Consider the following 27,634-nt stretch of genomic DNA (forward strand, 5'->3'; position numbering starts at 1 on the left):
CGAGCGCAGGAGACAGGGAACGAGCGCAGGAGACAGAGAACGAGCGCAGGAGACAGGGAACGAGCGCAGGAGACAGGGAACGAGCGCAGGAGACAGGGAATAAGCGCAGGAGACAAGGAACGAGCGCAGGAGACACGGAACGAGCGCAGGAGACAGGGAACGAGCGCAGGAGACAGGGAACGAGCGCAGGAGACAGGGAACGAGCGCAGGAGACAGGGAACAAGCGCAGGATTCCGGGAACGAGTGCGGAAGTCAAGGAACGAGCGCAGGAGACAGGGAACGAGTGCATAAGACAGGGAACGAGCGCGGAACGAGCGGAACGAGTGTTAATATATCTATTTGTCTATCTATTTGTCTATCTGTCTATCTATCTATCTATCTCTCTATCTATCTATCTCATATCTATCTCTCTATCTATCTATCTATCTATCTATCTCATATCTATCTATCTCATATCTATCTATCTATCTATCTCATATCTATCTATCTATCTATCTCATATCTATCTATCTATCTCATATCTATCTATCTATCTATCTATCTATCTATCTATCTATCTATCTATCTATCTATCTATCTATCTCATATCTATCTATCTATCTATCTATCTATCTATCTATCTATCTATCTATCTCATATCTATCTATCTATCTCATATCTATCTATCTATCTATCTATCTATCTATCTATCTATCTATCTATCTATCTATCTATCTATCTATCTATCTATCTATCTATCTATCTCATATCTATCTATCTATCTATCTATCTATCTATCTATCTATCTATCTATCTATCTATCTATCTATCTATCTATCTATCTATCTATCTATCTATCTTTCCATATAGACCCAGTGACGGAGCACAAATTGACTTCAGATTGTAAATAGATTTATTACCTACAGAAAGCTCCTGGCGCCTCGGGCAGATTAAGAATCGGAGCCCCCCGAGTTTTATGTGGATAACTGGGATTTCCCTCTGATTTGTGGGATAAGAACAATTTAAGGTGGAACTTGAGCCGCAGGAGGGGTGACCTCAGTGTAACATATTTGATACTTTGAACTTTTTTGGCCCTGGTACACATTTCTATAAATCAGCCGCAGCTCGAGACTCTCCACCTGCTGCTCTCTGGCTGGGAGTTGTAGTTCTACAGCTGCAGGATTCCCCTGTAGTTTTGTGGTTGGAATCCGCATAAATTATATAGAAGACGACGCCAAATGGAAAACAATACTGAAAACATTTGTGACTGTTACCTCATAAATAGACACAATATAAACTGCCCATAGTGTCTCTTTTGAAGCTCTGTGTGTCAGTCTTCACTGCAGTTCTTGAATTTTATTCATCAACCAGGAAGTACTAGATAAACAGAACCTATGTGTCTGTATTCACTTTCTTTCTGGAATTCTATTCATGAACCATAAAGTTAAGGATGAACAGAGCCTATAATTACTGTAGTCTTCACCGGAGGTCTGGAATACTTTTATACCTAGAGGCGGCTCTAGAAACATTTCCTAATTCCACTTTGATCACCATAAATACTGCAACAATACTTGTGTTTTGTGTGGCAGTAGATGTGCTTTCTTGTCGTGACTGCAGCTCTGGATGCGACTGGAGTATAATACATGAAAAATAAAAGCAAAATTCTGACTGCAGCTCTTGGTGTGACTGGAGTATAAGGCTGGATTGACACATCACGTATTTGTTGCAGATTTTGTTACAGCTTTTGATGCAGATTTTTGAGCCAAAGCCAGAAGTGGTTTTAAAAATAATAGTAAATATAAAGGAGGTTCTTCTCCTCTTCTTCCGCCACGATCCACTGCCTTTGTCTCAAAAATCTGCACCAAAATCTGCAACAAATACGTGATGTGTGAATCCAGCCCAAGAAATTATAAAACAGCAGAATCGTTACAGCAGCTCTGGGTGTAATTACAATATCATACAAGATGTAATAGTAGAACTGTGACTGCAGCTCTGGTTGTGACTGTAGTATAAGATTAGAGATGACCGAAACGTTAAAAAGTTACATTTTCTGCCGAATACAAAACTTTTGAGATTAATTTCTGGCAAAACTGAAAAGATGTCACCACTGCATGAAACATGAAGAAGCAGAGAGCAGGATCACATGACACCGAGGACCAGGCAGGCTATCCCATAATGCCTTGCATTCAGCATCTCAGCCAATCATGAGGGACTGTGAGAGTGATGTCACTCTGATGACATAGACACTATGTATACGAAAGAAAGAAAGAAAGAAAGAAAGAAAGAAAGAAAGAAAGAAAGAAAGAAAGAAAGAAAGAAAGAAAGAAAGAAAAAGTTCTGTTCTGTCCCAGTGTGCTAGGCAGGAGGGGCAGTGATGGTCAGTCTCCCAGCATCCACTTGTACTGCCACTGATGCTGCCACTGCTACCACCACCGCCCCTACACAGCCGGACATCGTCTCCTGCGGCCCCGCCCGTCATGTTCCATATTGTACTGCCACTGATGCTGCCGCTGCTACCACCACCGCCCCTACACAGCCAGACATCATCTCCTGCGGCCCCGCCCGTCATGTTCCATATTGTACTGCCACTGATGCTGCCGCTGCTGCCACCACCGCCCCTACACAGCCGGACATCATCTCCTGCGGCCCCGCCTGTCATGTTCCATATTTCCATATTGCGCTGCCACTGTTGACGTAACAAAAAAAAACATAACATAAACCATAAAAACCATGACCTCTTCCATAACCAGCGTCGCGTGCGTGTACACCCCCCCCCCCATAAAGAGGTCATTTTTTGGACGTCAATTCTAAAAAAATAAAAGCCGCTTATTCTTCACTTTTCCGCCACAATCAGACGCCGCGCCACAAACTTCTTTACAATAACACAAAACCTGTTGCATTTGCATCTCCCCAAAAATGTGCCTCGGATTTCACGCCTTTCCTGTGCGGCGCGGTCACACTGCAGAACGGCGCTGTCTCGGCTTCTCTCTTATTTCCCGCTGATCTGTATTTGCCGCTCTGCGCTCCGACGTGTTAATAGCTACATTGTAACGCGCCTTATAAGACGGCCATTGAGCTCTGCTGTCGGCCGCATGGTAATTGCTGTAATTTTGGTTATTTTGGACTGACCCTCCGCAGCGGCGGCTCTGGAGCATTTCACGTTGGAAAACATTCTCATATTGAGAGTAAACAGATTATAGATTTCACCTGAAGCCGAGGGCCAGGCCACAGACGACGGAGGGTTAATATAAATCTTCCTCATAAATGACTCTTCACCACTTGATACTCCGTTACAGCGTTTAACACCCAGCTTTCCCAGGGTCCTGAAAGACAAAATCAGGTGTCACTGTATATATATATATATAGGCATGTGTGTCATTCAGGAGATTGAGAAAGCAGGGTGGTCACCTGTGTATGGCACGTTACTTGTCACCCAGCTTTCCCAGAAACAGAACTAAGAAACAGTATGGAATTCTCAGCAAGCGGACTAAAGAAAATATTTCTAGGACGTGTATGATCAGGATATATGTCACACCAAGGCTTAGACTCCAATCCCTTCCAGAGCTGCATTCACAGTTCTCCTGGCTGCTACTTCAGTCAGCACCATGTGACCAGACACACTCCATAATGCTGCTACAATGTGCGCACAAACAATATCCTGCTGTGGTTCATTGTATCTGAGACGACCATGTCAGATCTACATCTCCCACAATGCACCACAGCAGACACTGAACCAACAAGTGGTGATATGGGAGTTCCTGCAACCTGAGAGTTAAAAAGTCAGTACAGAATTGTGAATGCAGCTCTAGTAGGGATTAGAGTATAACACATAACAAACATAAGTCAAGCAAAGTACAGAAAACATTTACAAAGTTACTTGGCATTATATATAAAATACATTGTAACAGTCTACACAATCCTCTGCGAACAAGCACAACATCAGCAAACACCAATCTCCCTCCTGTCCTGATATTTGTTACTATGTATCAGTGCAGGTGACATGTATCAGTTTAGAGTACAGGCTCACAGAGGAATGTGTAGACTGGATACAATTGTAACAAACCCTCAGCTGTGAGTATTATTTTAGGACAAGTATGCATTTCTGGATGTATACAAGAATGTTCCAATTCATTGACAGCAACAAAAATCTAAAGTGGTGAGAAAGTGAAACATAAAGTCCATTAGAAAGTTGCGGAACTTTCCATTATACAGTGATGAAGCTTTTAGACTGGGCCGGCCCTTTAATCTGTGAAGTTCGGTATAAATAGTAACTTGCGCTGACGTTTCGCTTGAGTCTCCACTCAAAATACCATCAGCAATTTTAGATAGAGATCGTAACGTAATAGAATCCGAAGCTGCGCGGAGCTGGCGCCCGGCCCGGCCCATCAGGTAGGAAGCGATCGTATGAGAAGAGGCATCATTATTAATGACTGATCCTGGAAAGCTGCAGAAAATGAGACACAGCAATTACTGGGTACAATGTAGCGGGAAGGAATCCTCTCCACATCATAAGGCCATATTCAGACGTGGCGGAGTTTTTCAGCTGTAAATGTTGGTGCAGATTTGGGGCAATTACGCAACGAATCTGCAGCAACATTTGCATATTTGATCCTGAGTTATATCCTGTATTATACTCCAGAGCTGCACTCACTATTCTGCTGGTGGAGTCACTGTGTACATACATTACATTACTTATCCTGCACTGATCCTGAGTTATATCCTGTATTATACTCCAGAGCTGCACTCACTATTCTGCTGGTGGAGTCACTGTGTACATACATTACATTACTTATCCTGTACTGATCCTGAGTTATATCCTGTATTATACTCCAGAGCTGCACTCACTATTCTGCTGGTGGAGACACTGTGTACATATATTACATTACTTATCCTGTACTGATCCTGAGTTACATCCTGTATTATACTCCAGAGCTGCACTCACTATTCTGCTGGTGGAGTCAATGTGTACATACATTACATTACTTATCCTGTACTGATCCTGAGTTACATCCTGTATTATACTCCAGAGCTGCACTCACTATTCTGCTGGTGGAGTCACTGTGTACATACATTACATTACTTATCCTGTACTGATCCTGAGTTACATCCTGTATTATACTCCAGAGCTGCACTCACTATTCTGCTGGTGGAGTCACTGTGTACATACATTACATTACTTATCCTGCACTGATCCTGAGTTATATCCTGGATTATACTCCAGAGCTGCACTCACTATTCTGCTGGTAGAGTCAATGTGTACATACATTACATTATTATCCTGTACTGATCCTGAGTTACATCCTGTATTATACTCCAGAGCTGCACTCACTATTCTGCTGGTGGTGTCACTGTGTACATACATTACATTACTTATCCTGTACTGATCCTGAGTTACATCCTGTATTATACTCCAGAGCTGCACTCACTATTCGGCTGGTGGAGTCACTGTGTACATACATTACTTATCCTGTACTGATCCTGAGTTATATCCTGTATTATACTCCAGAGCTGCACTCACTATTCTGCTGGTGGAGTCAATGTGTACATAGATTACATTATTATCCTGTACTGATCCTGAGTTACATCCTGTATTATACTCCAGAGCTGCACTCACTATTCTGCTGGTGGAGTCACTATGTACATACATTACATTACTTATCCTGCACTGATCCTGAGTTATATCCTGGATTATACTCCAGAGCTGCACTCACTATTCTGCTGGTGGAGTCACTGTGTACATACATTACATTATTATCCTGTACTGATCCTGAGTTACATCCTGTATTATACTCCAGAGCTGCACTCACTATTCTGCTGGTGGAGTCACTGTGTACATACATTACATTACTTATCCTGTACTGATCCTGAGTTATATCCTGTATTATACTCCAGAGCTGCACTCACTATTCTGCTGGTGGAGTCACTGTGTACATACATTACTTATCCTGCACTGATCCTGAGTTACATCCTGTATTATACTCCAGAGCTGCACTCACTATTCTGCTGGTGGAGTCAATGTGTACATACATTACATTATTATCCTGTACTGATCCTGAGTTACATCCTGTATTATACTCCAGAGCTGCACTCACTATTCTGCTGGTGGAGTCACTGTGTACATACATTACATTACTTATCCTGTACTGATCCTGAGTTACATCCTGTATTATACTCCAGAGCTGTACTCACTATTCTGCTGGTGGAGTCACTGTACATACATACATTACTTATCCTGTACTGATCCTGAGCTATATCCTGCATTATACTCCAGAGCTGCACTCACTATTCTGCTGGTGGAGTCACTGTGTACATACATTACATTACTTATCCTGTACTGATCCTGAGTTACATCCAGTATTATACTCCAGAGCTGCAGTCACTATTCTGCTGGTGGAGTCACTATGTACATACATTACATTACTTATCCTGCACTGATCCTGAGTTATATCCTGGATTATACTCCAGAGCTGCACTCACTATTCTGCTGGTGGAGTCACTGTGTACATACATTACATTACTTATCCTGTACTGATCCTGAGTTACATCCTGTATTATACTCCAGAGCTGTACTCACTATTCTGCTGGTGGAGTCACTGTACATACATACATTACTTATCCTGTACTGATCCTGAGCTATATCCTGCATTATACTCCAGAGCTGCACTCACTATTCTGCTGGTGGAGTCACTGTGTACATACATTACATTACTTATCCTGTACTGATCCTGAGTTACATCCAGTATTATACTCCAGAGCTGCAGTCACTATTCTGCTGGTGGAGTCACTGTGTACATACATTACATTACTTATCCTGTACTGATCCTGAGTTACATCCAGTATTATACTCCAGAGCTGCACTCACTATTCTGCTGGTGGAGTCACTGTGTACATACATTACATTACTTATCCTGTACTGATCCTGAGTTATATCCTGTATTATACTCCAGAGCTGCAGTCACTATTCTGCTGGTGGAGTCACTGTGTACATACATTACATTACTTATCCTGTACTGATCCTGAGTTATATCCTGTTTTACACTCCAGAGCTGCACTCCTGGGTAATATGGTGAATCCATGCAGCAGGTTTGCTGTACACTGCAGTATCACGTTGCGTTTGGCTTCGTTGTGTTTCTATTATGGTGCTTTGTACGTTATTTATACATCACATGGAGGGTGTTTTATGGGACTGACATATTAGACATCCCTCGGCCCGGAGGCGATTTTCACAATCCAGAAATAACTTTGTATCATCGGTTGTTTCTGGTCCTGACCCTCCCCCTCGGATATGAGTATTTGTCACGGGTCACCGCTCTCTGTGCTCCATCATTATTCGCTTCATTAATGTGATACGTTTCATCTTGTTGTTCAGTCAGAAGTTCAGATTGTCACCGCCGCGGGTCATCGTCACAGCGGAGCGCGCTCTGGATACGTTATTAGTGGTATAAGACTTGTATCTGTATAATATACATTGTATCTACATCAATGATACATCTGACTCTAAACACTACAACTCCCAACAGACATCAAAAAGTAAGCTCCGCCCCCAACCTGGAGCATTCTCATTCATCGCTAGAATATCCCCACATGGAGGAGGTTTCGGGGGCGGCAGCGTGACATTATTTAGGGTTCACATCCCAAAAAGTCTTATTCTTGAGGTAAAGTTGAAGCTCTTGGGCTCCCTCAACCTTCACAGGCCATTTATAGTACTACAGCCCTTTTTCTTGCAGGTGATCTTTGCACCCCTGAAGTTTCAGAGCCTGAGTGCGACTGCACCCCTATAGATAATCGCACTGGATTCACGCTGTACGAAAACTCAGAAACCCCCCATCCCCCACCTATATTTCCCCTGATACAAGCATAATCTCTGTCGCCCGTCTGCCGAGTTGTCGTTATTTGGGTTCATTTAGACGCGTCGTTTTTATTGCTATTTTGTGTAATTTCTTTGGGTTTTTTCTAACATTTACCACTGCAAAAAACTGCAACAAAAAATTGTGCGAGTAAATAGACCCTGACGTCAGGTCTCCCCTTGTGCCCCCACACAGTGTGGCATAGCAGAGTCTGCAGCGCGGGCTCACCCCCAGCTTTCTCCTGATAGACCCCGACATTGTTACCCTTAGACATGGCTGGTACTGCTGACCTCATTGGGGACCAGACTCTAGGCCGGACGCAGGTGCACCCCCATAACTATGTCACTGCCTCATATTGTATGACCTCGGGGACCTCCGCTCATTCTCACCAGCAGCTCGTCAGCGCTCTGATTGGCCCAGCTTGTGACAATGGCGCCGCATCCAGACGCCTCATATGTAAATCAGTAAATATTTGATATGTCCCTGTTATATTTTTACTTAAGTTTGGAGAAATACAATTAAATAGATAATGTTCCATTAATCTGCAGCAAGCATGAGAGCTGCGTACCGCTGACGAATGAATGGAACTTCCTGATATGAATCAATTAGTAACATTGATGTTGGTTGTTTCTGGATTAACCTTCTTTAGTTGCCTTTGTCCACAGAGCGCTGAGAATACCCATCCCCCACATTGTCACTTTCCATTACCCCCCCCCCCCTCATTACTAAAATATGACACATCTGCTTAATTAATCTCCATGTACAGTAACGATCCGTGCGGCTAATGATGCGATAAATGCCACAGACGACTGAGGAGCGAATCACCCACACCTAGACCTGTAAAGAATACAGACCCCCAGAGCAGACCCCTAAACTAATACAGACCCCAGACCCATAAACTAATACAGACTCCAGACCAGACCCCTAAACTAATACAGACCCCGGACCAGAGCCCTAAACTAATACAGACCCCAGACCAGACCCCTAAACTATTAAAGACCCCAGACCAGACCCCTAAACTAATACAGACCCCAGACCAGACCCCTAAACTAATACAGACCCCAGACCAGACCCCTAAACTATTAAAGACCCCAGACCAGACCCCTAAACTAATACAGACCCCAGATCAGACCCCTAAACTATTACAGACCCCAGACCAGACCCCTAAACTATTACAGACCCCAGACCAGACCCCTAAACTAATACAGACCCCAGATCAGACCCCTAAACTATTACAGACCCCAGACCAGACCCCTAAACTATTAAAGACCCCAGACCAGACCCCTAAACTAATACAGACCCCAGATCAGACCCCTAAACTATTACAGACCCCAGACCAGACCCCTAAACTATTACAGACCCCAGACCAGACCCCTAAACTAATACAGACCCCAGATCAGACCCCTAAACTATTACAGACCCCAGACCAGACCCCTAAACTATTACAGAACCCAGACCAGACCCCTAAACTAATACAGACCCCAGACCGGACCCCTAAACTAATACAGACGACCAGACCCCTAAACTAATACAGACCCCAGACCAGACCCCTAAACTAATACAGACCCCAGACCAGACCCCTAAACTAATACAGACCCCAGACCTGACCCCTAAACTAATACAGACCCCAGACCAGACCCCTAAACTAAAAGAGACCCAAGACCAAACCCCTAAACTAAAAGAGACCCAAGACCAAACCCCTAAACCAATACAGACCCCAGACCAGACCCCTAAACTAATACAGACCCCAGACCAGACCCCTAAACTAATACAGACCCCTAAACTAATACAGACCCCAGACCAGACCCCTAAACTAATACAGACCCCAGACCAGACCCCCTAAACTAATACAGACCCCAGACCAGACCCCTAAACTAATACAGACCCCAGACTGGACCCCTTAACTATTACAGACCCCTAAACTAATGCAGACCCCAGACCTGACCTCTAAATTAATGCAGACGCCAGACCCCGAAACTAAAAGAGACCCGCAGCATTATCGGGGAGCCACCGCCCAAGCATCAGAGAGGTCATTCTTTCCTACAGGGGATAGGAAGGTGGGGTGGGTGCATGGGGTGACACTGTCCTCCTGTGGTGGGTGCAGCCGTAGGGCCCCCCTATTTGTGCTTGTGCCCCCCTCTCTGCCTCTCCCCCCGCACTTGGTCCTTCTCGCCATGTTCCATCATATTAGGGTCGCAGATGTCATCTGTTTATGTCGCTGCGGGTACGAACCGCCTCACTGAGCGCCACGGAACCGGTTCTAATTAACCCAATGTGACCCGCAGGGTAAACGATCACATAACAGAAGCGAGGAGACCCCCGGGGGGAGGAAAGTGACGGATGGCGAGATTCATTTATAACGCATCATTTACCTTTACTAAATGGAGAATACGCTGCGAATAAAACCGTAAATTCAGAGGCGCAAATAAAGGGTCATGAGCCGGGTGCGAAAACGCAGCTAGAGCCCCCACCATACAGGGCTCAACTACACTGACGTAATGCGGCTCCTATAACCCGCTATGCGGCTCCACTGTACCCCATAATAATATGGCGCCACACAGAACATTCTATATGTATCCCGGGGGAAATCATCTATCTATCTATCTATCTATCTATCTATCTATCTATCTATCTATCTATCTATCTATCTATCTATCTATCTATCTATCTATCTATCTATCTATCTATCTATCTATCTATCTATCTATCTCATATCTATCTATCTATCTATCTATCTATCTATCTATCTATCTATCTATCTATCTATCTATCTATCTATCTATCTATCTATCTATCTATCTATCTATCTATCTATCTATCTATCCCATATCTATCTATCTATCTATCTATCTATCTATCTATCTATCTATCTATCTATCTATCTATCTATCTATCTATCTATCTATCTATCTCATATCTATCTCTCTATCTATCTATCTATCTATCTATCTATCTATCTATCTATCTATCTATCTATCTATCTATCTATCTATCTATCTCATATCTATCTATCTATCTATCTATCTATCTATCTATCTATCTATCTATCTATCTATCTATCTATCTATCTATCTATCTATCTATCTATCTATCCATATCTATCTATCTATCTATCTATCTATCTATCTATCTATCTATCTATCTATCTATCTATCTATCTATCTATCTATCTATCTATCTATCTATCTATCTATCTCATATCTATCTATCTATCTATCTATCTATCTATCTATCTATCTATCTATCTATCTATCTATCTATCTATCTATCTATCTATCTATCTCATATCTATCTATCTATCTCATATCTATCTATCTATCTATCTATCTATCTATCTATCTATCTATCTATCTATCTATCTATCTATCTATCTATCTATCTATCTATCTATCTATCTATCTATCTATCTATATCTATCATCTCATATCTATCTATCTATCTATCTATCTATCTATCTATCTATCTATCTATCTATCTATCTATCTATCTATCTATCTATCTATCTATCTATCTATCTATCTATCTATCTATCTATCTATCTATCTATCTATCTATCTATCTATCTATCTATCTATCTATCTATCTATCTATCTATCTATCTATCTATCTATCTATCTATCTATCTATCTATCTATCTATCTATCTCATATCTATCTATCAATTCAATTCAATTCAATTCAAAGAAGCTTTATTGGCAGGACCAAATACATATTAGCATTGCCAAAGCAAGTAAGAAGTAAGGGAATGAGGGATAGGGACTGAGGGCTTGGGGATAGGGACACATCTAGGGTCGGGGTTATACAAGTCCATGGCATATCATGTCTCTCTCAGTTTATGGCATGCAGTGACATATTGTGCCGCTGTGCCCACTGTGGTTTCCTCTTCACCCAGCAGGATGTAGAGTTTCTCTTGCTCTTCCATGGAGCTGAAGTCCGGTAAGAGATCAGAGAGTCTCCTGAAGTGAGTGTCCCTCACTGCTGAGTATTTGGAGCAGTGTAGCAGGAAGTGGGCCTCATCCTCCACGGCCTCCTGGTCGCACTGTTGGCACAGTCGGCTCTCCCTGGGCTTGTAGGTCTGTCTGTGGCGCCCGGATTCGATGAGCAGGTTGTGGGCGCTCAGTCTGTAGCGGCTCAGGATCTGTCTGTCTCTGGGGTTTGGCAGTTTCTCCAGATATGGCGCCAGTTTATATTCCCGCTGTAGACTCCGGTATATTGTCAGTTTCTGGGATGTCTTTATGTCGTTCCTCCAGTCACTGATATATTCCTCTTGGCCTTTGTTTATTGTCTGCTTGATTTCGGCTTTTGTGAGGCCGCGCTGGGTGACATTTTCTTCAGGCCGGGTCAGTGTGAGATGTTCTGCGGGGTCCTGGTTTACCTGGGACCCCTTGGTGTAACAGGGCTTTATGGTGATAGGAACTTTGCCTGCTGCTGTGTAGATGGGCCCAGAATGATAGCGCCCTCTTCTGGATTGTGAGGTGTAGTGGGAATCTGCCCAGTTCTGCCCGACAGGCACTATTTGTGGTGCTCCGATGGACTTGGAGAAGGTGTTTGCAGAATTCTAGGTGGAAGATTTCTGTTGGGCTGGAATCCCACCTTGACCAGTCTGGGTATGTGTCCGGACCCCAGACTTCACTGGCATACAGGAGGATTGGGGAGATGATGGAGTCAAAGATTTTCAGCCAGACCGTCACTGGTGGTTTGAGGTGATAGAGTTTTCTTCTGATGGCATAGAAGGTTTTGCACGCCTTGTCTTTCAGAATCTCTATGGCTTGTTTAAAGCTTCCTGATTGGTTGATTTCTAGGCCCAGGTAGGTGTACCTGTCGGTCGCTGTGAGTGTGGCGTTATTTAGTGTGAAGGTCGGGTGCCTGGGGGATTTTGAGTTTCTCTTCTGGAACACCATGATGTTGGTTTTCTTGGCATTGATGGGTAGTGCCCACGTGGAGCTGAATTTTTCTAGGATTTGCAGGTTGTCTTGGAGACCTTTCTCGGTTGGTGATAGTAACAGAAGGTCATCTGCATACAGCAGGAATGTCACCTGGGTGTCATGGAGGGCGAGACCTGGTGCTGAGGAGGATTCCAGAGCTGTGGCCAGTTCATTGATGTAGATGTTGAAGAGCGTTGGACTGAGGCTGCAGCCTTGTCTGACTCCTCGGCTCTGCTGGAAATCAGCCGTTCTTCTCCCGTTCACCTTCACGCTGCATCTGTTGTCTGTGTAGGAGCTTCTGATGACGTCATAGGTTTTACCTCCTATTCCGCTCTCCAGCAGTTTCAGGAATAGGCCCGGGTGCCACACTGAGTCAAAGGCCTTCTTAAAGTCCACAAAACAGGCGTAAATCTTCCCATGCTTTGTATTGTGGACGTGGCTCTTGATGAGGCTGCGCAGGGTGTAGATGTGGTCAGTGGTGCGGTGGTTTGGCATGAACCCAGCTTGGCTTTGGTGGAGGACATTGTGCTGGGAGAGGAAGCTGAGGATTCTCTTATTCAGGATGCTGCTGAACAGTTTCCCCAGGTTGCTGCTGACACATATCCCTCGGTAGTTGGCCGGGTCGTACCTGTCCCCACTCTTGTGGATTGGTGTTATAAGGCCTTGGTTCCAGATTTGCGGGAAGTAGCCGGCACTCAGCACTATATTAAATAGTTTGACTATTGCGGCCTGTATTTCTGGCGGGCTGTGTTTTATCATTTCTGGTGAGATTCTGTCTAGGCCGCTGGATTTTTTACACCTTATGTCTGAGGTTCTCTCTGTTACTTCTTGCAGTGTTATTGGTGTATCCAGGGGGTTTTGAGAATCTTTCAGTGTTTCCTCCATCGCCTTCAATTTTGATATTATTTGTTTTTGTTCTTGGCTTTGTTCGTCTTTCGGGATATCTTTGTAGAGGTCCCTGAAATATTGGAGCCAGATGTTGCCATTTTGGATATGAAGGTTGTTTTTCTTGCAATTTTTGCCCATGTGTTTCCATAATTCCCAGAACGAGTTGTCATGGAGGGCGTCTTGGAGTTGGGTAAGTTTGGTGGAGATGTGCCTTCTATCTATCTATCTATCTATCTATCTATCTATCTATCTATCTATCTATCTATCTATCTATCTATCTATCTATCTATCTATCTATCTATCTATCTATCTATCTCTATCTATCTATCTATCTATCTATCTATCTATCTATCTATCTATCTATCTATCTATCTATCTATCTATCTATCTATCTATCTATCTATCTATCTATCTATCTATCTATCTCTATCTATCTATATCTATCTATCTATCTATCTATCTATCTATCTATCTATCTATCTATCTATCTATCTATCTATCTATCTATCTATCTATCTATCTATCTATCTATCTATCTATCTATCTATCTATCTATCTATCTATCTATCTATCTATCTATCTATCTATCTATCTGGTCTATGTGGATATTTGCGGTTCCTCTGGGTTTAGCGGTCAGTGTTTGCTCAGTGTGCGGAGCTCTTGGTGCGGCGCAGCGTTTCGTAGCGTTTCGTTCTTCAGGTCTCCGGGGGGATTTTGTCTTTTACTTTTCCCTTCTCCTCCAGCAGAAACACAATGTGTGAGATTCTGGCAGGGAAATCTCTACAGGGGAAAGTCCATTTATTTCTCCTTCGATCTCTCTGGTACTTGGAACTTTCTAAATTTACCCTCGTACATTCTTCTCGTCTATTGAGCAGACGACGCGGAAATGTACAGCAACATGTGCTGGGAAAGTAATAAAACTGCTGCTCTTACTGAATGGAGACTATAAAACCGAGAAAAAAATAACATACCAAAAAAATGCAGCATAAGTTGCTATTGCACAGAGTTGCAGCACAGAGTATTTCAGAAGAGGAGTATACTGATCTTATGGAAGGTCACAGACTGTGATGTACATAGTCGGACGATTAGGATCCCCAGCACCACAGAGTATTTCAGAAGAGGAGTGTGCTGATCTAATGGGAGATCACAGGCTGAGAGTTACAGTCAGAGGAGCAGTCCCCAGCAGCACAGAGTATTTCAGGAGAGGAGTGTGCTGGTCTTGTGGGAGGTCAAAAACTGAGCGTTACATAGTGGAAGGAGTAGGGTCTCCAGCAGCACAGAGTATTTCAGGAGAGGAGTGTGCTGGTCTTGAGGGAGGTCAAAAACTGAGCGTTACATAGTGGAAGGAGTAGGGTCTCCAGCAGCACAGAGTATTTCAGAAAAGTACCAGTAAATCCTATGTTGTTCTTATTAGTCTCACATTCTTGTCTTTTCTGCAGGTGGATACGGATGATGTCATCACCAAAGAGGAACAGATTTACCTGCTTTTTGTAGCAAAAGGAAAGTGTGAACAACACCTGAAACCTAAAGCACAAGGTAAGTTCCCTGATTATTGCAAAGTGCGTCCGATTCAGCAGCAGCGCAAATACTATACATATAATACAGACGTGGCGGGACGTGGACTGTGCTGTCATTTATATTACGGCGGGAGGCGCTCACTGGTCACACATAGTAGTAGCTTGTTGTGGCCTGTAGGGGTCGCTTTACTTTCTGTGGGCTTCTGAGAGTCCTATTGGGGCAGATTTATGAAGTGTCACTTTTCTGCCAGTCTTGTATTGCAGAAAATGGCGCAGATTCATCCGCCATGCGCCATAATCACAGTAATCATTATTAGGATAAAGCGTCATGATGAGACGGAGGAGAAGCCGGAAGGAGAGGATGATTTATTTTTCAGAGCTGCCACTATTGGGCCACGTTACAATGGGCGGGGCTGTGACTACTATCCAGTGTGTATTTCCGAGAGACGTTATTTGTCGCGGTTTCTGTCTAGATTTTTCAAAACGACCAGCATTTCCCGCAATTATGAAAATCATGTAAAAAACGTGGCCAACACCACGACAAAAAAAAACGACTCCTATAAATCCATCCTACAGGCTGAGCACGTAACCGGAATACAGAGAAAGGGGTCACATCCCCCAAACTCTGAGGGTCCTCATTGGACTCTAAGTCATTTGCAGGAGAATTGTCGCCGTCCCAGAATCCATGATGGAGTCCGTCTTACGGAATATTTGGTGGGATCTCGGAGGTTCCTATAAATATGTCAGAGAAGTGGGAATAGACAAGCAGCGATTACCGCCGGGGCGCGGTGATTATAGAAGTGAATTTTTTGTGATGGTTATGATTTGTTTTCATTTGCGCTGCCGGAACGCCGGCCGCCATATTGATTTTCTGCCGGATTATTTCTCTGTTTACCGCTCTGTACCCTAAAGCCCCCGCCAGCCAGCGTGGATACAATGTGTGCAGCTGAATGTTACACTGTGTCCCCTATATAATGCACTAGATCTGGACAGGAAGGGGCTGGATTTATATTTATATAATGACCCCCCCCCCCCCCACATCTTTCTGTAAATAGAGGAAGAGGCCGAAATCCATCATCACCATGTCACGTCCGAGCGTGGGGACTTAATGCATGGGAAAAACGTTATCGCAGCTTTTATCTGCAGGATTCTCCCCGTTGTCGCCGCTGATAAGACGTCGTACAGACTGGACATTTGTCACTGACTCCAAGATCTGGTGGGAACCTCAGGATCCTACAGTCAATTCTAAATAAATCCTACACATCCGAAAAGTTCTGCAACTTTCTAAGAGTTTTGTGCTTAAACTCTGCACCATTTTCAAGATATATGCTTGCAGTCAGTGAATGGGGACTTTCTTGGTTACCTCCAGAGGCTCACCTAAGACTCCTTACAGCTGAGGAGTTTTTGCCTGGAGTGATCCTTTAAAAAAAAAAAAAATGTTCCTGTAAATATGCCTAGGTAGTATTTTCAAGATTTCTGTTTGCTGTCAGTGAATGGAAACATACCGCTCACACAGCTGATAGGATGGTTACAATTGTATTCAGTCCAGACAATCCTCTGTGAGGTTAAACACATCAGCAGCACAAATCTCCTGCCTAGATAGTTTGTTACAATGTATCAGTGGGCAGGTAAGGCTTCGTTCACATCTGCGTCAGGGCTCCATTCCTACGTTCCGTCAGAGCTTTCCATCAGAACGGAGCCCTGACTGACACAAATGGAAACCATAGGTTACCGTTTCCAACACCATTGATTTCAATGCTGACGGATCTGGTGCCAAGGGTTTCCGTTTGTCGCCATTGTGCAGGGTTCCCTTCGTTTTGATGGAATCCATACTGTAGTCGACTGCGCTATTCATTCCATCAAAACAACGGAACCCCTGCACAACGGAGAAAAACGGAAACCCCGGCACCGGATCCGTCACCATTGAAATCAATAGCGATGGAAACGGAAACCTATGGTTTCCATTTGCGTCAGTCAGGGCTCCGCTCCGACGGAAAGCTCAGACGAAATGTAGGAATGGAGCCCTGACGCAGATGTGAACGAAGCCTAAAATGTATCAGTTTGGAGTCCAGACTCCCAGAGGATTGTCCAGACTGGATACATATTATTATTATTTTTATTATTTTTTTTATATTATTATATTGTTATTATTATTATATTATTATTATTATTATTATTATTATTATATTATTATCACTACTATGTTAGCGGCTCCCTAATATTTCAGACTCCTGTTACCTCCACTTGGTCCTGTTTTTTATAAGTCCCCAGAACTTCACATTTTGTTGTTTTTGCTCCTGCCGCTTTTTTCTGTTTCTTGTGCATCTTGTCATGACTTTTTGTGACGTAACATAAGTCTGTGCAGTGCGGAGAGGCGGACAAATGTCCAGCAGATGCAACGCCCCGTCATTACTCCTAGTCATGTGCTCAGCGGTGGTCGCCCGGACACTAAACCAAGTGGCAACCTGAAGAACTACAAGGTGCAGCGTATACAGGAGAAGCGGGAAGAAGAAAATAAAGATGGATAATAATGATAATAATAATAATATTAGTAATGTGTGTCTGCAGATATTACGGGGGGGCAATGAATTTCCCCTTTTATCGCCGCGTTGTTGTTCGTGCCAAGATTCCGGGCGGATTCCTTCCTTAGGGCAAAGTCACACGTGGCGGAATTGCTCTTGAATTCCGCTGCGGACGCTCCGCAGCGTTAATCCGCAGCGGAGCCGTTTCTCCATTGCCTACCACTGCTTTTTAGTAGGGTTCGTTTAGACGAGGCTGATAATTCTGCTGCGGAGCATAGGCTGCGGTGCGGAATTTGGTGTCCGCAGCATACAATGGATGTTGCGGAGCAGTGGCGGACTGGTTGCGGACTCATTGCGGAAGTTCTCCATTGACTTCAATGGAGATTCTAATTTCCGCAATGAAGTCCGCAGCTGTCATGCACATGTTATATGTGCTGCGGATACGTCTTGCTTTTTTGACATGACATTTCTTCATTCTGGCTGGACCTATGTATTTCTAGGTCTACAGCCAGACTGAGGAAGTCAATGGGGCTCCCGTAATGACGGGAGCGTTGCTAGGAGACGTCAGTAAATAGTCACTGTCCAGGGTGCTGAAAGAGTTAAGCGATCGGCAGTAACTGTTTCTGCACCCTGGACAGTGACTACCGATCACAATATACAGAAACCTGTCAAAAAATAGAAGTTCATACTTACCGAGAACTCCCTGCGTCTGTCTCCAGTCCGGCCTCCCAGGATGACGTTTCAGTCTAAGTGACGGCTGCAGCCAATCACAGGCTAATAACAGGCTGCAGCCAATCACAGGCCAATCACAGGCTGCAGCCAATCACAGGCCAATCACAGGCTGCAGCGGTCACATGGACTGCCGCGTCATCCAGGGAGGTCGGGCTGGATGGCGAAAGAGGGACGCGTCACCAAGACAACGGCCGGTAAGTATGAAATTCGTTCACTTTCACAAGGGAAAGTGCTGTCCCTTCTCTCTATCCTGCACTGATAGGGAGAAGGGAAGCACTTTTACCGCAGTCCGCAGCAGCTAGTCCGCATCAATTTACTGCACATTTTGGGCAGATCCGCCGCAGAATCTGCAACGCAGATTCTGTGCGGCATTGATGCGGACAGTTGCGGAGGAAATCCGCCACGTGTGGGCATGCCCTATAGCGGCCGCGGCCCCCTGTAAGCAGCGCAGCAGACGTTGTGCGGTCCCCACATGTCGCAGGCGCCTCCTGTCATTATTCTGCGCGCCGCTCATCCTCGTTTATATCGCAGTCGTGTCTCATCTCCGTATTTGAAGCAGAAATGCAATTTGATAAATTGTGTCACTCGGGAAACACCTGAAAATCTCCATGTCTGGAAATATGACAATTATAGGAATGTGGCGAAATGACACGGGGGGGGGGGGGGGGCTATACCTGCGCCTCGTCTGCTTCTCCGCAAAGTCATGTGATACGGACGATCAGATGGACACCTAACATGATCAGTGATTGACAGATACAATGCAGAGGAATCATGAATGACCCTCACCCTAATGTTACATGTACAATTTATCTCTGGGAAAATAAATCCCGGTCATTTTGGTGTCCCGCACATTACAAGCCCATCACCCAACTTTCCATTAACCCTGAATGGCTTAAAATCTGGTGTTATATTGTCCTGCTAAATACTCAGTGTCAGTGTTAACTGTAATGTTGGTGTTCTATTCATAAACAACCAGTAAAGCCAGGATGAGCATCGCTATAGGTTTTCAGGTCGGGTAGTTCTGTAGAGCAGGGAATTGTGGGGGGACATAAATAACACCAATCCAATATATATAATAATCCCGGGATTATCCAATGCTGATCTATGGGGGGAGACCTAGGGGAAATCTGAAATGTTTTGTCTACATTTTGCATCATAAGAAATCTAGAGAATATCATGCGGTGGGACTGATGTAGGGGGGCTGATGTAGGGGGACTGATGTAGGGGGACAGATGTAGGGGGACAGATGTAGGGGGACTGATGTAGGGGGACAGATGTAGGGGGACTGATGTAGGGGGACTGATGTAGGGGGACTGATGTAGGGGGACTGATGTGGGGGGACAGATGTAGGGGGGCTGATGTAGGGGGACAGATGTAGGGGGGCTGATGTAGGGGGACTGATGTAGGGGGACAGATGTGGGGGGACAGATGTAGGGGGGCTGATGTAGGGGGACAGATGTAGGGGGACTGATGTAGGGGGACTGATGTAGGGGGACTGATGTAGGGGGGCTGATGTAGGGGGACAGATGTAGGGGGACTGATGTAGGGGGACAGATGTAGGGGGACAGATGTAGGGGGAATGATGTAGGGGGACTGATGTAGGGGGACTGATGTAGGGGGACTGATGTAGGGGGACTGATGTGGGGGGACAGATGTAGGGGGGCTGATGTAGGGGGACAGATGTAGGGGGGCTGATGTAGGGGGACTGATGTAGGGGGACAGATGTGGGGGGACAGATGTAGGGGGGCTGATGTAGGGGGACAGATGTAGGGGGACTGATGTAGGGGGACTGATGTAGGGGGGCTGATGTAGGGGGGCTGATGTAGGGGGACTGATGTGGGGGGACAGATGTAGGGGGGCTGATGTAGGGGGACTGATGTAGGGGGGCTGATGTAGGGGGACTGATGTAGGGGGACAGATGTAGGGGTACAGATGTAGGGGGACTGATGTAGGGGGACTGACAAGATCGGCCGGATTCACACGGGACAAAAATACTGCAGAATCCCAGTACGGAAAATCTGCAGCTCATCGCAGCCCTGGTCATGTGGAGATCTTCTCTAGATGCTGCTGAACATTTCCCGCACGGATGTCAGAGCGTGCTCACTCTGTTCTGGATGCCCACTGCGGAATTTACCCTTTTAAGTGTAGAAAAAGTGAAATATGCAGCAAAATCCACAGCAAAATCCTCACGTAGAATGTGCAGAAACAGTGCGGATCCCCTGCAGAATATCCCCAGCATTTCCATCCAGTGTGAATTCAGCCCTAGTGGGGCACATTTCTCTTCTGACCCCTTGTCCTTGGTCATGGGGGGGGGGGGGGGGGGGGGGGTATTCGCATTTGGTGTCCCATTTCTTGTATCTGTTTTGCATTAGGATGAAATAGTCTGCAGATTGGTGTAAATTCTTCATACTAAACGCCCCAAAATCCGCTAGAGAATACGTCCTGATGGTTCCCACACATGTAATGGATTTTCTTGCAGTTTTTTCTTCGCTGTCCACAGTCTTTCCGCAACATTTCTGCCGCAAAATGCGCACTTGTTACCTCTGTGGATTTTGCGGCGGATTTCCCCCATTTACTTTGAAAATGTTGAAATTCGCAGTGATCATTCAGAAAAAAACACCCCATAGTCCCATAATCTGCCCCCATAGTGCCATAATCTGCCCCATAGTGCCATAATGTGCTCCATAGTGCCATAATCTGCCCCTATAGTGCCATAATGTGCTCCATAGTGACATAATCTGCTCCATAGTGCCATAATCTGCCCCCATAGTGCCATAATCTGCCCCCATAGTGCCATAATCTGCCCCCATAGTGCCATAATGTGCTCCATAGTGCCATAATCTGCCCCTATAGTGCCATAATGTGCTCCATAGTGACATAATCTGCTCCATAGTGCCATAATCTGCTCCATAAAGACATAATCTGCACCCATGCTGTTATAATCTGCCCCTATAGTGCCATAATCTGCCCATAGTCCCATAATCTGCCCCCACAGTGCCATAATCTGCTCCATAGTGACATAATCTGCTCCATAGTGACATAATCTGCACCCATGCTGTTATAATCTGCCACCATAGTGCCATAATCTGCCCCATAGTCCCATAATATGCCCCCCCACAGTGCCATAATATGCTCCATAGTGACATAATCTGCTCCATAGTGACATAATCTGCACCCATGCTGTTATAATCTGCCCCCATAGTGCCATAATCTGCCCCATAGTCCCATAATCTGCCCCCCACAGTGCCATAATCTGCTCCATAGTGACATAATCTGCTCCATAGTGACATAATCTGCACCCATGCTGTTATAATCTGCCACCATAGTGCCATAATCTGCCCCATAGTCCCATATTCTGCGCCCCACAGTGCCATAATCTGCTCCATAGTGACATAATCTGCTCCATAGTGACATAATCTGCACCCATGCTGTTATAATCTGCCCCATAGTGCCATAATCTGCCCCATAGTCCCATAATCTGCCCACATAGTGCCATAATCTGCACCCATACTGTTATAATCTGCCCCCATAGTGCCATAATCTGCCCCCATAGTTCCATAATCTGCCCACATGGAGGCCTGCAGTGCACACATAGAGCAAACATTGCAGAGATTTTCCAGAGACAGATATAACTAAGAATCATCTATTATACAGAATTGTTGAGAAGCCGATAGAGGCGCTCAGATATGTTATTGGAATAAGAAATGCTCTTTATTAATAGTTCCGGGTGCTCCGTCCTTTATTTCCATGATCGCAGCAGCTTCTTCGTCCTTCCCCGAGCGCTCGCAGCTGTTTTTATGTTCTAGATTATTATCATGTTTCGCTCTTTTCTTCTGAAGGTTTCCTGTTCATTGTGGTTCACCAAAACTATCTAAAAAAATTCCTCCTTAACCGCAGTGTCGGCCGCCCCCGGGGGAGGGTAATAATCATTCTGCTGATATTTCCACTCGAGATTTCTGTAAATAATCAGCGAATACAAAACTAGAGCCACTTACTGAAATCTATGGAGCAAAGATGGGATGTAGTCCGAGACTGTATCACAGCTTAGATACACAGCTCAGCAGACAGTATCACACATTAGAAGCTTAGATACACAGCTCAGCAGACAGTATCACACATTAGAAGCTTAGATAAACAGCTCAGCAGACAGTATCACACATGATAGGATTAGATACACTGCTCAGCAGGCAGTATCACACATAATAGGATTAGATACACAGCTCAGCAGACAGTATCACACATGATAGGATTAGATACACAGCTCAGCAGACAGTATCACACATGATAGGATTAGATACACAGCTCAGCAGGCAGTATCACACATGATAGGATTAGATACACAGCTCAGCAGACTGTATCATACATTAGAAGCTTAGATACACAAGCTCAGCAGACAGTATCACACATGATAGGATTAGATACACAGCTCAGCAGACAGTATCACACATGATAGGATTAGATACACAGCTCAGCAGACAGTATCACACATGATAGGATTAGATACACAGCTCAGCAGACAGTATCACACATGATAGGATTAGATAAACAGCTCAGCAGACAGTATCACACATGATAGGATTAGATACACAGCTCAGCAGACAGTATCACACATGATAGGATTAGATACACAGCTCAGCAGACAGTATCACACATGATAGGATTAGATACACTGCTCAGCAGGCAGTATCACACATAATAGGATTAGATACACAGCTCAGCAGACAGTATCACACATGATAGGATTAGATACACAGCTCAGCAGGCAGTATCACACATGATAGGATTAGATACACAGCTCAGCAGACTGTATCATACATTAGAAGCTTAGATACACAAGCTCAGCAGACAGTATCACACATGATAGGATTAGATACACAGCTCAGCAGGCAGTATCATACATGATAGGATTAGATACACAGCTCAGCAGACAGTATCACACATGATAGGATTACATACACAGCTCAGCAGACAGTATCACACATTAGAAGCTTAGATACACAGCTCAGTAGACAGTATCACACATGATAGGATTAGATACACAGCTCAGCAGACAGCATCACACATGATAGGATTAGATACAGCAGCTCAGCAGACAGTATCACACATGATAGGATTAGATACACAGCTCAGCAGACAGCATCACACATGATAGGATTAGATACACAGCTCAGCAGACAGTATCACACATGATAGGATTAGATACACAGCTCAGCAGACAGTATCACACATGATAGGATTAGATACACAGCTCTGCAGACTATCACACATGATAGGATTAGATACACAGCTCAGCAGACAGTATTACACATAATAGGATTAGATACACAGCTCAGCAGACAGTATCACACATGATAGGATTAGATACACAGCTCAGCAGACAGTATCACACATGATAGGATTAGATACACAGCTCAGCAGACAGTATCACACATGATAGGATTAGATACACTGCTCAGCAGGCAGTATCACACATAATAGGATTAGATACACAGCTCAGCAGACAGTATCACACATGATAGGATTAGATACACAGCTCAGCAGGCAGTATCACACATGATAGGATTAGATACACAGCTCAGCAGACTGTATCATACATTAGAAGCTTAGATACACAAGCTCAGCAGACAGTATCACACATGATAGGATTAGATACACAGCTCAGCAGGCAGTATCATACATGATAGGATTAGATACACAGCTCAGCAGACAGTATCACACATGATAGGATTACATACACAGCTCAGCAGACAGTATCACACATTAGAAGCTTAGATACACAGCTCAGTAGACAGTATCACACATGATAGGATTAGATACACAGCTCAGCAGACAGCATCACACATGATAGGATTAGATACAGCAGCTCAGCAGACAGTATCACACATGATAGGATTAGATACACAGCTCAGCAGACAGCATCACACATGATAGGATTAGATACACAGCTCAGCAGACAGTATCACACATGATAGGATTAGATACACAGCTCAGCAGACAGTATCACACATGATAGGATTAGATACACAGCTCTGCAGACTATCACACATGATAGGATTAGATACACAGCTCAGCAGACAGTATTACACATAATAGGATTAGATACACAGCTCAGCAGACAGTATCACACATGATAGGATTAGATACACAGCTCAGCAGACAGTATCACACATGATAGGATTAGATACACAGCTCAGCAGACAGTATCACACATGATGGGATTAGATACACAGCTCAGCAGACAGTATCACACATGACAGGATTAGATACACAGCTGAGCAGACAGTATCACACATGATAGGATTAGATATACAGCTCAGCAGACAGTATCACACATGATAGGATTAGATACACAGATCAGCAGACAGTATCACACATGATAGGATTAGATACACAGCTGAGCAGACAGTATCACACATGATATGATTAGATACGCAGTTGAGCAGACAGTATCACACATGATATGATTAGATACGCAGTTGAGCAGACAGTATCACACATGATAGGATTAGATACACAGCTCTTCAGACAGTATCACACATGATAGGATTAGATACGCAGTTGAGCAGACAGTATCACCCATGATAGGATTAGATACACAGCTGAGTAAAGACAGTATCACACATGATAGGATTAGATACACAGCTCAGCAGACAGTATCACACATGATAGGATTAGATACACATCTGAGCAGACAGTATCACACATGATAGGATTAGATACCAGGGCAGTATCACACATGATAGGATTAGATACCAGGGCAGTATCACATATGATAGGATTAGATACTAGGGCAGTATCACACATGATAGGATTAGATACCAGGGCAGTATCACACATGATTGGATTAGATACCAGGGCAGTATCACGTATGATAGGATTAGATACTAGGGCAGTATCACACATGATAGGATTAGATACACAGCTGAGCAGACAGTATCACACATGATAGGATTAGATACCAGGGCAGTATCACACATGATAGGATTAGATACCAGGGCAGTATCACGTATGATAGGATTAGATACTAGGGCAGTATCACACATGATAGGATTAGATACACAGCTGAGCAGACAGTATCACACATGATAGGATTAGATACACAGCTCAGCAGACAGTATCACACATGATAGGATTCGATACCAGGGCAGTATCACGTATGATAGGATTAGATACCAGGGCAGTATCACACATGATAGGATTAGATACCAGGGCAGTATCACACATGATCGGATTAGATACACAACTCAGCAGACAGTATCACACATGATAGGATTAGATACACAGCTCAGTAGACAGTATCACACATGATAGGATTAGATACACAGCTGAGCAGACAGTATCACACATGATAGGATTAGATACACAGCTCAGCAGACAGTATCACACATGATAGGATTAGATACACAGCTCAGCAGACAGTATCACACATGATAGGATTAGATACAGCAGCTCAGCAGACAGTATCACACATGATAGGATTAGATACACAGCTCAGCAGACAGTATCACACATGATAGGATTAGATACACAGCTCAGCAGACAGTATCACACATGATAGGATTAGATACACATCTGAGCAGACAGTATCACACATGATAGGATTAGATACCAGGGCAGTATCACACATGATAGGATTAGATACCAGGGCAGTATCACGTATGATAGGATTAGATACTAGGGCAGTATCACACATGATAGGATTAGATACCAGGGCAGTATCACACATGATAGGATTAGATACCAGGGCAGTATCACACATGCTTGGATTAGATACCAGGGCAGTATCACGTATGATAGGATTAGATACTAGGGCAGTATCACACATGATAGGATTAGATACACAGCTGAGCAGACAGTATCACACATGATAGGATTAGATACACAGCTCAGCAGACAGTATCACACATGATAGGATTAGATATCAGGGCAGTATCACGTATGATAGGATTAGATACCAGGGCAGTATCACACATGATAGGATTAGATACCAGGGCAGTATCACACATGATAGGATTAGATACACAACTCAGCAGACAGTATCACACATGATAGGATTAGATACACAGCTCAGTAGACAGTATCACACATGATAGGATTAGATACACAGCTGAGCAGACAGTATCACACATGATAGGATTAGATACACAGCTCAGCAGACAGTATCACACATGATAGGATTAGATACACAGCTCAGCAGACAGTATCACACATGATAGGATTAGATACAGCAGCTCAGCAGACAGTATCACACATGATAGGATTAGATACACAGCTCAGCAGACAGTATCACACATGATAGGATTAGATACACAACTCAGCAGACAGTATCACACATGATAGGATCAGATACACAGCTCAGCAGACAGTATCACACATGATGGGATTAGATACACAGCTCAGCAGACAGTATCACACATGACAGGATTAGATACACAGCTGAGCAGACAGTATCACACATGATAGGATTAGATATACAGCTCAGCAGACAGTATCACACATGATAGGATTAGATACACAGCTCAGCAGACAGTATCACACATGATAGGATTAGATACACAGATCAGCAGACAGTATCACACATGATAGGATTAGATACACAGCTGAGCAGACAGTATCACACATGATAGGATTAGATACACAGCTCAGCAGACAGTATCACACATGATATGATTAGATACGCAGTTGAGCAGACAGTATCACACATGATAGGATTAGATATACAGCTCAGCAGACAGTATCACACATGATAGGATTAGATACACAGCTCAGCAGACAGTATCACACATGATAGGATTAGATACACAGATCAGCAGACAGTATCACACATGATAGGATTAGATACACAGCTGAGCAGACAGTATCACACATGATAGGATTAGATACACAGCTCAGCAGACAGTATCACACATGATAGGATTAGATACACAGCTCAGCAGACAGTATCACACATGATAGGATTAGATACACAGCTCTTCAGACAGTATCACACATGATAGGATTAGATACGCAGTTGAGCAGACAGTATCACCCATGATAGGATTAGATACACAGCTGAGTAAAGACAGTATCACACATGATAGGATTAGATACACAGCTCAGCAGACAGTATCACACATGATAGGATTAGATACACATCTGAGCAGACAGTATCACACATGATAGGATTAGATACCAGGGCAGTATCACACATGATAGGATTAGATACCAGGGCAGTATCACGTATGA

The 27,634-nt window shown here is 44.1% G+C and overlaps 1 protein-coding gene across 1 annotated transcript in view; it reads left to right on the top strand.

Annotated features, from left to right (window-relative positions):
* PTH1R (parathyroid hormone 1 receptor) overlaps positions 1-27,634 on the top strand; it is a 302,033-nt gene that overhangs the window by 151,586 nt on the left and 122,813 nt on the right. Inside the window, exon 2 of the mRNA XM_075827916.1 lies at positions 15,078-15,174. Within this exon, the coding sequence (XP_075684031.1) occupies positions 15,078-15,174 (97 nt within the window). The remainder of the gene's footprint in view (positions 1-15,077; positions 15,175-27,634) is intronic.

The sequence above is a fragment of the Rhinoderma darwinii genome, chromosome 5 (genome assembly GCF_050947455.1).
Source record: "Rhinoderma darwinii isolate aRhiDar2 chromosome 5, aRhiDar2.hap1, whole genome shotgun sequence".
Taxonomy (NCBI): Eukaryota; Metazoa; Chordata; class Amphibia; order Anura; family Rhinodermatidae; genus Rhinoderma; species Rhinoderma darwinii.